The sequence below is a fragment of the Mobula hypostoma genome, chromosome 1 (assembly GCF_963921235.1).
Source record: "Mobula hypostoma chromosome 1, sMobHyp1.1, whole genome shotgun sequence".
Lineage (NCBI taxonomy): Eukaryota > Metazoa > Chordata > Chondrichthyes > Myliobatiformes > Myliobatidae > Mobula > Mobula hypostoma.
Genome location: NC_086097.1, coordinates 109,083,443 through 109,097,459, shown reverse-complemented (window position 1 = coordinate 109,097,459; position 14,017 = coordinate 109,083,443). Strand labels below are relative to the sequence as shown.

The 14,017-nt window shown below is 41.6% G+C and overlaps 1 protein-coding gene across 3 annotated transcripts in view; it reads right to left on the bottom strand.

Annotated features, from left to right (window-relative positions):
- The window catches only part of pde1ca (phosphodiesterase 1C, calmodulin-dependent a), a 292,700-nt gene that overhangs the window by 133,668 nt on the left and 145,015 nt on the right, over positions 1-14,017 (bottom strand). For all 3 annotated transcript variants that reach the window (XM_063054745.1, XM_063054754.1, XM_063054738.1), the window contains exons 5-7: positions 13,082-13,148; positions 9,952-10,068; positions 3,753-3,893 (exon numbers count right to left, since the gene is read on the bottom strand). In XM_063054745.1, the coding sequence (XP_062910815.1) occupies positions 3,753-3,893; positions 9,952-10,068; positions 13,082-13,148 (325 nt within the window). The remainder of the gene's footprint in view (positions 1-3,752; positions 3,894-9,951; positions 10,069-13,081; positions 13,149-14,017) is intronic.

Below are 14,017 nucleotides of genomic sequence, written 5' to 3'. Positions count from 1 at the left end.
CATTTAAACAAAGTTTGGATAGGTACATGGATGGTAGGGGTATGGAGGGCTGTGATCACAGAGCAGGTCAAGGGGAGGAGGCAGTTTAAATGGTTCTGCATAGACTAGATCGGCCATGGAGCCTGTTTCTGTATTGTACCTTTGTTTGACTCTAAGTAGAAGTGAGCAATTAGGACACTCATCCTGTTTCACCATTCAACAAGACCGCAGCTGATGTCATACCTCATTGTTGCATTAATCCGATATCCCCTCAGTTCATTAATATCTAAAAATCTACCTTGAATATAGTCAGTGATTGAGTCTCCACATGTGACATGGGTAGGGAATTCCCAAGATCCATTACACTTAGGTAAACCCCTTAGCTTGACTGTGTTGGATTGGGCTGTAGAAATGTTATTTTCTTTGTAGTTTAACTTTCATATGCTTGTTTGAGGTTTTATATAATCACTTATATGCGTATGGTTGTCTCTGTATCTCTCTAAAATCATCTTGGTTTCAGTGGCATGTATCATATCTCTTGAATTTGGCTTTTTGGTTGGTTACCGATGGAATTTAATGTTATCAGTGGTCTGGTAAATGACAACTAGACCACCGTTCTTCGTTGTCTTTTCCTTAAGCCCTTTCCCCTTACCTTTGTCTGCTTTTGCCCTCTTTGTCTCTCAACATGCTTCTCCCTTCATCTTCTTTGTTCTTGTAACACTTAATAAAATGATTGTAAGCAGCAAGTTTTATGCCTCATTCCTAACTTCTGAGGAGCCTTTGGATCCACTAATTGTGACCCATGGTTCTGGACACCCAAGCAAGAGAAAATCATCAACAACTTATCTTGGTAAACCTTTTAAAAATCATAAATGCTTTAACAGGCCACCAGTCATTTTAAGCTAGTGAAGTCTAGTCTGCTTAATCATTCTTCACAGTACGAACCCATCATTCTGTGAACCAGTTTGTGAACCTTCACTAAAATCCGTGAACCAGAAGTCTATCCTCCTTTTGACCTGTACAAAATGTTCCATATGCGTTTTCACCAGGGCGCTATGTAATTGGAGAAAGACATAAAGAGAACTCAACCCTTCCTGCAATAAAGGAAAGCCATCCAACTTCCTAATTGTTTACTTAACTTGCCTATTAACTTTTGGTAGTTCATCAGCAAGAATACCCTGTTCTTCCTCAGCACCAATATCCTTCAATTTTTATTTTTAAAAATTTCATTTTCCTATTTTTCTCTCAAAGTAAATAATTTTTTATTAGCAGTACACACAAAATGCTGAAGGAACTTAGCAGACCAGGCAGCATCCATGGAAAAGAGTGAACAGCTGACATTTCAGGCCCAGACCCTTCATCAGGACAGGTGTTGCTTCCTCAGAATTTTTTTTTTGTTTACAATAGACCGCTTGAAGCTGAACACAAATACAGATGAAGTCTCTAAGCCTGAAATGTTCACTGTTCATTTTTTTCCATAGATACTGCCTGACCTGCCACTTTGTGTGTGTTGCTTTGGATTTCCAGCATCTGCAGATTCTCTCATGTTGCGAAATAACTTTCTGTTTTACTTAGTATTTCATCTGATATATCCTTGCCCATTCATCTACAATGCCATCCAGTTTTGTATTCACCAACTTGGATATATTGCACATGATCCTTCCATATGACTCACTGATATAGACTGTGAACAGCACTAATGCCTGTGCTCCTCATCAAAGGCTGCATCCTGAAAAACAAAACTGCTCATTCCCACACTCTGTCTTGTTTCCTCTCTGTGTACCATCTTACTATCCCTGTTTCTATTTCTCTTTAAATCATAAGACATAGGAGCAGAATGAAGCCATTCAGCCCCTTGGGTCTGCTGCACCTTCAATCATGGCTGATTTATTTTCCCTTTCAACCCCATTTCCTATGTATATATGTAATTGGGGTTTATGAGAAGCCTATAGAAATTCAACAGGAAAATATGAACATAAACACGAGAAATTCTGCAGATGATGGAAGTCCAAAGCAACACGCACAAAATGCTGGAGGAACTCAGCAGGTTAGGCAGCATCCGTGGAAATAAATAAACAGTTGGCAGTTCAGGCTGAGATCCTTCATCAGGGCTGAGAAACAAGGGGGAAGACGCCACAGTTGAGGGAGGAGGAGGCTAGCTGGAAACTGATAGGAGAGGAGAGTGGACTATAAGAGAAAGGGACGGAGGAGGGAACTCGGGGGGGGCAGTGATAGGCAGGTCAGAAGAGGTAAGAGTGGGGAATAGAAGAAGAGGCAGGGGGAATTTTTTTTACTGTAAGTAGAAATTAACATTCATGCTATCCGGTTGGAGGCAAACAGAATATAAAGTGTTGCTCCTCCAACCTAAGGGTGAATATGAACACATATAAACACACACCTCTGAAAGCACCCAAATCCAGATGGACAATATACGTTGGTACAAAACCTTCACGTATGGGAACATATTCATAACCGTGCACATGTATGCAGTATCACACATAGACATGGTGGTGAAAAAGGCACTCAGCGTGCTGGCCTTCATCAGTCAGGACTTTGACTACAAGAGTCGGGACATCATGCTGCAGTTGTATATGTTGTTAGTGAGGCCACATCTAGAACAGTGTACAGTTTTGTTCCCCTGTTACAGGAAAAATATGGTTAAACTGTAAAGAATGCAGAAAAGATTTAGGAGGGCGTGGCCAGGAGGGCTTGAGTATAGAGAGCAGCTGGCAAGGCGAGGTCTTTGTTCCTTGGAGTGAGAGGTGACATAGACATTTATAAAATCATGAGGGGTATAGATAAGGTGGATGGTAGCAGTTTCTTTTACACCAGTGTAGGGGAGTCCAGATCTAGGGGCATATGTTTCCAGTGAGAGGAGAAAAAATTAAAAGGAACCTGAGGGGCAACAGGGAGTGTCATGACATGGTAGTGTAGTGGCTAGCACAACATTTTATAGTACAAGCAATCTGGGTTTAATTCCCGCCACTGCCTATAAGGAGTTTGTATGTTCACCCTGTGACTGCATGGGTTTCCTCCGGGTGCTCTGGTTTCCTCCCACAGTCAAAAAACGGTACCAGTAGGTTAATGTGTCATTGTGAATTGTCCCATGATTAGACTGGAATTAAACTGGGAGATTACTGACTGTTGTGGCTCGAAGTGCTGGAACGGCCTATCCCACACTGTATCTCAATAAGTAAGTAAATTAATAAATAGAAAGAACTCACTACCAGGTGAGTTCCAAGTGGTTAATGCAGGGGCAGGCCTTACAGGGATATGGACCAAACACAGGAAATTGGGACTAGATAGTGGGCTCATGGTTGGCATGGACTTGATGGGCCAAAGTGCCTGTATCCATACTGTCTTGCTTTATGTCTTTTGAAATGTAAGATTTTTTAAATCTCTGTACACAAGTTTCATAAGATTAAAGTGAAAATATAGAGGTTAAATTCATCAAACTCTCATCTCTACGTATATATGGACAGGTTGTACCTGTCCATTTATGCCAGGTTCCTCTGCAGCACAATGCTGCTGACACTCTGAGCTGATGAAAGCACCCAAATCTGTAACAATGTACAACGCAAATGTACAACATTTAGATCGTGCAGCTCATTCAGGCAACACAACATCGGGGCATGACAATTACAACCTGGTCAACGGTTAAACTCACTAGAACCCGCAGCCTGAAGGAAGGAGCTGTTGCCTTTGTACCTTGGTTTTGGAAGACTAGCTGTAGAAATGCAATTTTACAGAGGGATTACCCGGATGGTACTTACCACAACACCAGTTCTCAGCAGAAGTGAATGGACTGTTTGGGTAACATCTGCTGCATGTAGCAGATTATGATAGGGATTTTTGTATTTTGTATATCCAGCTTCCAGGGCTTCAATTAATGACACAAGGGAAGAAATAGGAATCTGAAATGAAATAAAACATCAGATATAGAGACAGCAGAGAAAATTTACTGGTATAAAATGCTGAAATGCAGTCTGTTTTATTGGCTTGCAGTGATCAGATTATATAAAGCTGGGACAATCTCCCATATGTTCTACTAAAACTCTGTTGAGTGAAGCAAGAAAAAAAGCTCAAACTAATAAAAGAAGAGAAAATATAAACACAAATAAACCGAACAAAATGTCTTTTGAATTCTGTTCAAATAAAGTTAACAAGTAAGGAGTTTGTACATTCTAGCCAGGCTGCATGGGTTTCCTCCAGGTGCTCTGGTTTCCTCCCACAGTCCAAAGACATACCAGTTGACAGGTTAGTTGGTCATTGTAAATTGTCCCATAATTGACTAGGATTACATTTGGGGACTGCTGGGCAGGGTGGCTCAAAGGGCCAGAAGGGCCTATTCCACAATGTATCTCAATAAATAAACAAAAAGATATTTGTGAAGTCTTTAGTAATTGTGACTTTGGTCTAAAAACCTTAAAGACCTAATCTTCATGTCCACCATGGCAAATTATGAAGATGAATGAGAAATTTGTGTCCTAAAGCAGATCAATAATGCTAGGTTAGCTGTTAGTATCACTAATCTACATACAGTCTGGTTATAGGTATAATCCCATGCTGCTCTTAACCTGACCCAACCCTCTTCCCACTGATAGAAAGGAGACATAACCAATGGGTTTAAGGAGGCCATTTCTAATAAAAGTGGAAATCAGAAACAAAACCAGAAAAGGCTGGAAACACCCAGCACATCAGTGGAAAGAGAACTAGGGGAAATGTTTTAGTCAGCGTCCCTACGTCAGAATTGACAGAAGGTCTTCAACCTGAAATGTTAACTCGATTTCTCTTACAACAAATACACCCTAACCTGTTAGTTGTATAATTCTTAACATTTCTCATTCCAAATCTGATGCTGAAACCTAAGGAGATCAGAAGCTTCTTTGTGACATTGTTAATAAACATATATAAATAACGTTTGGGTGGCGGGGTGGAGATATGTCTCTACTAAAGGAGGTGTAGACACTCTTTCCCTCCACTAGCCTGCAGGTCACCCTTGGGTAAGGTGCAACACCCGCTTAGCCTCCCCATCCCAATCAGAGCTACACGAAGCCATGGGAGCAGGTAGTGGATGGTCGCATGAGCAGTTGGTACATATCACAAGTCCTGGTTATGAGACCACTGACACCAGACATTCTCTGAAGAGTATTGATAATGGCTGGGGTCAACCATCTTGTAAAGGCACTGCCTAGAAGAAGGGAATGGACAACCAGTTCTGTAGAAACATCTGCCAGGAACATTCATGGTGATGGAAAGACTATGATTGCCCATGTTATACAACATGGGACACAACAAATATCTGTGGATCGTGTTGCTGCCAGCTACAGGAAGATGTTGGAATCAGTGTGACAAGGCATGTGCAGTCTAACAAATGGAGCATGTGATCACATTTTCCATGTGATTACAAGACCCTGTTCAACATTGGTAATATGGAATACTGCAAGCCCAATTCACCGGTTCATTGGTGAGACCGATGGTGGGGGAGCTGTGTGGCCTTGGGTTTAGCGCAGAGTAGGCCTCATGCCTGTTGCAGAACCCGGGGTAGAGATGCCGAAGGTGGTGTGGGAGACAGTAGAGATGTGTTGGGCTCGCTGGAGTCCGTGCTGACTGGGTGCTGGCCGCTCCTTTCAGTGCTGCCTCCAGTGTTCATTGGGTGGAAGACAAGCTGGATTACATTTGTCTGCAGACTGCAGTAGGCTTGTTCTTGCCAACAACATCAATCTATAGGACGTGACACACAGGGACTTGGCACTATATTATATTGTTTGGTGTGACTGTATGTTTACTGCTACCTTATACAGTATGTGCTATAAGTGCCTTGTACTGTGAGTGTCTGTAGGTACTGTGTTTTGCACCGTGACCCTAGAGGAATACTGTTTCAATTGGCTGTATTCAAGGGCATTCATAAATGATTCAATGACAATTAAACTTGAACTTGAACTTGAATGAAGGAAGCCCACTTTGGGTTTTAGAGGTCAGGGAAAGTAAATCTCTTGATGACTATTAAAAGATTAAGAATAGAGGGAAATTGGGAGGCCAAAGAGAGGGTACGAAAATGGGTCTGGCAGGTCAGATCCAGGAAAATACAAAGAGATTCAATAGAATCCGAATCAGGTTTATTATCACCAGCATCTGTTGTGAAATTTGTTAACTTAGCAGCAGCAGTTCAATAATCTAGCAGAGAGTGAAAAAAATAACAATAAATAAAATGAAACATAATGATAAATAAACAAGTAAATCAATTAGGTATATTGAATAGATTTTTAAAAATATGCAAAAACAGAAATACTGTATATTAAAAAAGTGAGGTCATGTCCAAAGCTTCAATGTCCATTTAGGAATCGGATGGTAGAGGGGAAGAAGCTGTTCCTGAATTGCTGAGTGTGTGCCTTCAGGCTTCCGTACCTCCTACCTGATGGTGACAGTGAGTAAAGGGCATGCCCTGGGTGCTGGAGGTCCTTAATAATGGACGCTGCCTTTCTGAGACACCGCTCCCTGAAGATGTCCTGGGTACTTCTCAAGCTAGTGCCCAAGATGGAGCTGACGAGATTTACAACCTTCTGCAGATTCTTTTAGTCCTGTGTGGTAGCCCCTCCATACCAGACAGTGATGCAGCCTGTCAGAATGCTCTCCACAGCCAGATTAAAAGAAAAAGGCTCCCTAAGGAGAGAGTTAGGCAGGAGATGGGTGGGATTTTTAATGACTATTTCTTCTTAGTGTTTATTGAAGAGAAAATCGTGGTGCTCAAGAGGGAAGGAAGCAAGTGGAGACGGTGTGGAATACATTCATGTTAGCAGAGAGGAGGTATTTGTAGTCCTGAGGCATATTAAAGTGGATAAATTTATAGGGCCTGATGAGTACATTGTTGGACTTTGTGGGAGGCCCCTGCAGAGATATTTGATTCTTAGTTAGCCACTGGTAAAATTCCTGAAGACTGGAAGGTGGCTAATGTTATTCCATTGTTTTGGAAATGTAACAAGGACAAGTGAGAACTATAGGTTGATCGGCCTGAAATCAGTAGCAGGGAAGTTACTGAAGGAAGTCCTGAGGGACAGGACTTGCTAGTATTTTGGATAGACAGAATCTGATCAAGAGGAATCATCATGGATTTGTGCGTGGTGCGTTGTGCATGACAAAACTTTCAGAATTTTTGATGAGGTAACCAAACAGGTATACAAGGGTAGGGCAGCATAGTCATCTATTTGTAATTTAGCAATGCCTTCAACAAGGTCCACCTGTGAGAGGCTGGTCTGGAAGGTTAGATCACGTGGAATCAAGGGAGAGATAATTAGGTAAATCAGTTAGCAAAGTAGATTAAGGGGTGCCAAATAGATTTCAATACAGATAAACGTGAGATGATGCATTTTGGAAATTTGAATCAATATAGGACTTATACTAAGGAGTGTATACTAGGGAGTGCATTGGAACAGAGACACATAGGAGTGTGAGTGCTTTGTTCATTAAAAGCAGTATCACTTGTAATCAGGGTGGTGAAAAATATCTTTAGCATGCTGGCCCTCATCAGTCAGAGCATTGTAGATGAATTGGGACATTATGTTGCAGTTGATAAGTGCTTGGTGAGGCTACACTTGAGAGTAGTATGTGCAGTTTTGGTCACTCTGTTATATGAAAGGCATGGTTAAAATGGAAAGAAGGCCGAAAAGATTTATGAGAACATTGCTAGGACAAGAGAAGCAACACTGCCCCGCCGAGGGTGGTGAGTATATGGAATGAGCAGTCTGAGGCAGGTACAGTAGTATCAATAGTATCATTTAAGAAGCATTGGATAGGTACATGGAGGTATGGGACTTCGAGGGATATCTTCCAAACACAGAAAATTGGGACTAGCTTCATGGGCATTGTGGTTGGGAGACACTCATTGGGCAGAATGGCCTGTGTCCGTGCTGTATCGTTCTATGACTATAGTGATGAGGACCATATTCAGATTCATTTATTTACCAGAGAGTTCCCTGTAGAGATCAATTATGTTTCTCATGAAAGCATCCCACTTCCATGGTTCTTAAAATTATTAGAAAATCTTTTAACATCATCTTTTGCTCAATAAGGAATGCCCTGAAAAAGTAGAGAGGTTTCTTTGTACTTTGCTTGAGTAACAAGGAATGTTTGTCATTAAAATTTCTATAAAACTGTTGGGAAGATTATAGGCTTTGATTGAAACTAAAAATGGAGATAATCCATGATTTAATAATGCATGTGCCATTTTATAATGGGACTTATATTTTATAAATGCCTTATATTGCACAAGTAACAGCCAAAACATATTCTGAGTGATGAAGTAATGACGTAGGTTCCAGTATGATATCTACAAACACTACTGTCCAGGCATTATGAACATCATTTGTAATATTACACAGCGGCTTCCATCATGATCCCTTCTTCATCAGCTGTTTTTGCCATGTACTTGTTGCTTTTTAACAACCTGCAGCTCAAAGAGCGTAGCACTTACAGACAATTCTCTATCTGAGATTGGCACATGGACAATCAGATACTTTCTCCAGATCAATTTTCAACAAATCAGAACTATTTTCTTTTGCTCTCTCCAGCACTTAAATGTCACTAGCCTTGATTCCATCAACCGAAAAGTGAGTCGTAAAGTTAACTTTGTCACATGTACAGAGAAACATCGCAACATCCAGTGAAACGTGCCATTTGCGCCAGTGACCAGCACGGTCCAAGGACGTGCCGGGAGCAGCCCACAAGTATCACCATGCTTCCAGCACAGGTATAGCAGGCCCACAAGTTAGTAATCCTGAACCGTACTTCTTTGGAATGTGGGGGAGGGACTGGAGCGTGAGAGGAAACCCATGCAGTCACTGGGAGGAATGACAAGCTCCTTACAGACAGCAGTGGGAACTGAACCCCAATATTCCAATCACTGGTGCTGTAAAGCATTGCGCTAACAACTCTGCTACCATAGCAACAACCTCCCCGCTCGCTCACGCTCCTATGCTATCCCTAGGAATGTGTATTCCTAGGATCAGAATCACACAGTATGGAAGCAGGTCCTACAGCCCACTGTCCATGCCAATGATCAACCATCCATTTATACCAATCCCATATTAATCTCATTCGATTCTCTCCATTTTTTCACTTAATTCCATATACCACAGGCAATTTATAACAGCCAGTCCACCTACTGACCCACACATAAGACCATATGACATAAGAGCAGAAATAGGCCATTTGGTCCATTGAATCTGTGCTGCCATTTCAGCATGGCTAATCCATTACCCTCTCAGCCCCAATTTTTTGCCATTTCCCTGTATCCCTTCATGCCCTGACTAATCAAGAATCTATCAACCCCTGCCTTAAATATACCCAATGACTTGGCCTCCACAGCCATCTGTGGCAACGAATTCCACAGATTTACCTCTCTCTGGCTAAAGAAATTCCTTGTCTTCTCCATTCTAAATGGACGTCCCTCTATTCTGAGACTATGTCCTCAGGTCTTACATGACCCCATCATATGAAAAATCCTCTCCACATCCACTCTATCGAGGCCCTTCAACATTCAATGGGTTTCAATGAGATCCCCCTCCCCTCACTCTTTGGAACATGCGAGGAAATCAGAGCACCCAGAGGAAAACCACCAGTCGAGGGAGAATATGCAAAGAACACCATAAGATCAGGGTTGAACCCAGGTCACCGGTGCTGTGAGACTGAGCTCTTTAGAACACAGAAGGATGATGGGTGATCATCTAAATCCCATCCCATGCAGGGTGGTGAAACTCAGGAATTCTCAAATTTCTAAACCGAAGAGTTGTGGAGAACTGATCACTTGAGGTATTTAAAGAGCAGGTAGATTTGAAGATCTTTATTTTCCAAAGGAATTTCAAAGTACTTTTTTTTGCATTCTGTAACAAATGGGTTGCATTTTTATACATTTTGCACTGCAATATGTAAACAACATGATTGTACATTCAAGCAGGTCAAAACATTTCTACTCACCTTGAAGCGACTGATGAGATCATATCTGGTGAAAAGTTCATAAACAACAAATCTAAGTGTGTGTTCTCCACAGGCCTCATTCAGTGCAAATACGTTGAAGGTCCATTTATCAATGTTCTGAAAAACAGAGTAAAGGAGACCACTTCATCATGACTGATTAACTTCATCACTGTTCTGCGCAATACCACTGGGGTTTCTATTAGTTCGCCCACAAGGGCAAAGGAACATGGAACACAGAATCATGGAACCAGATATGAATGGCACAGGATGCAACATTTACCTCTTCATATCGAGGAAGAGATCTAACATCCACCACTCCCCCACCACCATCCCACAGATCACAAGTATGAAGCCTTGAAGTCCATGGTTTTATCTTTTCAGGCACCAATTTCTGGACCTTTACTACATATGGAATTTTTTCTAATCCCTCAAATTCCCTCTAGGAACTATCATAAATGTGCCCTTTTTTGTTGATGGCAATAGGACCTTCTTATTCACACTACCCAAACATTTTAAGATTTTACACTTCAACTAAATCTTTCCTCATCATCTTTTACCTTAAAGAGAACAACAGCATCCTAGATAATTTGGTATCATCACTAAAAATCTCCAGCCCTGGCACCATCCTTGTAAATACCCTCTATATCTACTTATAGATATAAGTATCTAGAGATCGATATTACCCACACTGACCAGAAATGTATACTAAGTTCTCTCTGTGCCTTCGGGGAGACCAGGGGCAAATGGCTGCTGCATGAGAAAGAAAAGTGCACAGGGGCATGCAAAGCAGCAAGGCTGCCTGAAGCAACACATACAAAATGCTGGAGATCAGGCAGCATCCATGGAAGTGAGTAGGCAGTCAACATTTCAGGCCGAGACCCTTCTTCAGGACTGGAAAAGAAGGGCCACCCTCAGAATGGAGGAGCAACACCTCGTATTCCATCTGGGTAGCCTCCAACCAAAAGCATGGTTATCGATTTCTCCTTCCAGTAAAATAATTTTTCCCTTTCTCTCCCCTCCTATTCCCACTCTGGCCTCTTACCCCTTCTCACCTGCCTATCACTTCCTTCTGGGTCCCCTCCCCCTCCTCCTTCCTTTTCTCCTGTGGTCCACTCTCTTCTCCTCTTCTTCAGCACTCCTGAAGAAGGGTCTCAGTCCAAAAAATCGATGGTCAGCCCTAAAGAAGGGTCTCAGCCTGAAACTTCAACTGTCCATAGATGCTACCTGGTCTGCTGAGTTCCTCCAGTATTTTGTGTGCATGTTGCTTTGAATTTCCAGCATCTGCACAATCTCTCATGTTTATTATTAAGGCTGAAGACTGCTGGAAATGTTGAACAATAAACCACACGCTGTATACATGCAGTGAAGATTGACTCAGATTCAGATTAATTTATTTACCACATGTACATTGAAACATACAGTGGGATGTGTTATTTGCATTAACAACAAACACAACCCAAGGATGTGCTGGGGACAACCCACAAGTGTGGCCAGACAGTCCGACACTCACATAGCAAGCCCTCAATGTTCAGCAGAACAACACAAGCAACAACAGCAACAAATCAAAAATAGCAACAGGAGAACAAGCCCCATTCCTCCCTCCCACCCAGTCACACACAGACAGGGCTCCAACCCCAGGACAGGACGCCTCCAGACCTTTAATTTCCAACCCCTGGCCGGAACTCAGAAAGTATCAAATGGGAAGTACAGCCAAGGTCAAATAGATGTTGCAAATTTTGTAGGTAGCTTAAGAAGTGACTCAGAAAGGAAATGCCCAGCATTTGAGAAACAAGAGAAAATCTGCAGATGCTGGAAATCAAAGTAAATACAAAATGCTGGAGGAACTCAGCAGGCCAGGCAGCATCTACAGAAAAGAGTAAACAGACAATGCCTTGGGCCAAGACCCCTCATCAGACCCTGCATGTGACAAAGACTAGACTGGAAAATCAATTCTACCAACAGTTGAGGATGAAGAGAATCTGTAATTTTATAAAATTTATTGAGAATAGGCCCTTCCGGCCCTTTGAGCCCCATGCTGCCCAACAATCCCACCCACCCACCCCCAAATTAATCCTAGCCTAATCACAGGACAATTGACCTATCAACTGGTACTCCTTTGAACTGTGGGAGGAAACCCACAGGGTCACGGGAGAATGTAAAAACCCCTTACGGGTGGTAGCAGGAGTTGAACCCAGGTCACTGGTACACTGTAGAGTATTGTGTTAACCACTTACCTACCGTACTGCCTCTATATCTGCTTTATAGAGTAGATGAGCTGAATTGCATGGGGACAAAGATAGGTTCAGATTCAGAATAGCAACTGAAAACAAAATTAAAATTATTCCTGCCCTCAATAACATGCTTCCTATTTGAAGATTTTCTATTGACCAACAAAAAGAAAACAGGTGGCTAAAATTGCTGCCTATATCATCAGTTTTCATACATCCACTGATTGCAGATCTTTTGGCAAAAATTATACACTACAACAGATAATTAAAAAATCAATATGAGGCACAATCTGAAAAACTATAAATACAAGAGATTTTGCCCCTTTTAGATCTTGTCTTCATTTAGCTGAAATGAAACTAAACACAAGAGATTCTGCAGATGCTGGAAATCCAGAGCAACAGACACAAAATGCTGAAGGAACTCATCCAGCCCGGACTGGAAAGGAAGTGGGAAGATGCCAGAATAAGAAGGTGGTGGGGGTGGGAGGAGGATAAGCTGGAAAGTGACAGGTGAAACCAGGTGGATACGTACCAATTGGTAGGATAATTGGTCATTGTAAATTGTCCCCTTTCTTTCCAGTCATGATGAAGGGTCAACCATCAACCACTTATTTCTCTCCATAAATGCTGCCTGATCTACTTGAGTTTATCCAGCATTTTATGTGTGCTGCTCAAGAAAATTAAGTAAACATATTTGAGACATACTTGCATCCATTACAACTTTCTAGTTATTAAAATTAATTCAGGAGAGATGGAGGGTTGCAAATTGTAAATGAACATCTGTTTCCAAATCAGTCATCTGCCCTCAATGTCTCACAAGTAAAGGAGAAAATTGTAAAATTGTTTCATGAAAGTAAGTGATTACTGGAGAGCAAAAAATTAAGCAAGACTCCAAGAAGTACCTTTAAGACATCGATGACTGAAGGAGGGTAGCTTAGTCCAACCATATTTGAAGTACGTCGGTACATTCTGTTCAGTTTAGAAAATGCAAAGTTAGTGTTGTAATGATACATCTGCAATAATAACATTAGTGAATGAAAACTAATGGACATAGTCAAATGCTCTGCTAGTGTTGGATTCCACAGCTAAAAGAAACAATCTGTCAGCATCTACCCTGTCAAAATCACTTAGAATCTCACGTGAAAATCAGAAATAACTGCATGTGGTAGAAATCTGAAAGAGAAATAGAAAACAATAGGAAAAACTCAGCAGGTCAGGCAACCTCTGTGGAAAGGGCAGTAAACCATGTTTCAGAACCAGGACCTTCCAGCAGATTTATTGGAATCCCACATGCCTCAGTAAGAACGCTTAAGAACTCTCCCAAATTCCAGTTACTATAGCCAAACTTGCTCAATTGCTATTCATAGCTCAACCTACTCTTATAAGAACAAACATGGTGAATCTAGACGACACTGATTCCTGACCTGTTATAGCATGAACAAAATCACTGGAGAGACATTGAAGCTAGTGGATATAGAAGTAACACACATTAAAGTTGCTGGTGAACGCAGCAGGCCAAGCAGCATCTGTAGGAAGAGGTGCAGTCGACGTTTCAGGCCGAGACCCTTCGTCAGGACTGGATATAGAAGTATTTTATTCAACAAAAACGAGCAGCAGGCATCATATTGAGACGCTCTGTTGGAAAAGGCCTGGCTGAACAAATATTACACAACCCTTTTTCATATGCTAAAGGTCAAAGGTAAGAGCAGGACACCTCTATAGTTACAATGTATCTATAATACTTCTTTTGAATTATGCATAGCTTTTACACACCTCCTTCTTTGCACTCACATTCCAGACACCCAAAATCAATGTTAATCAGCATTGTCTGGTTTGTA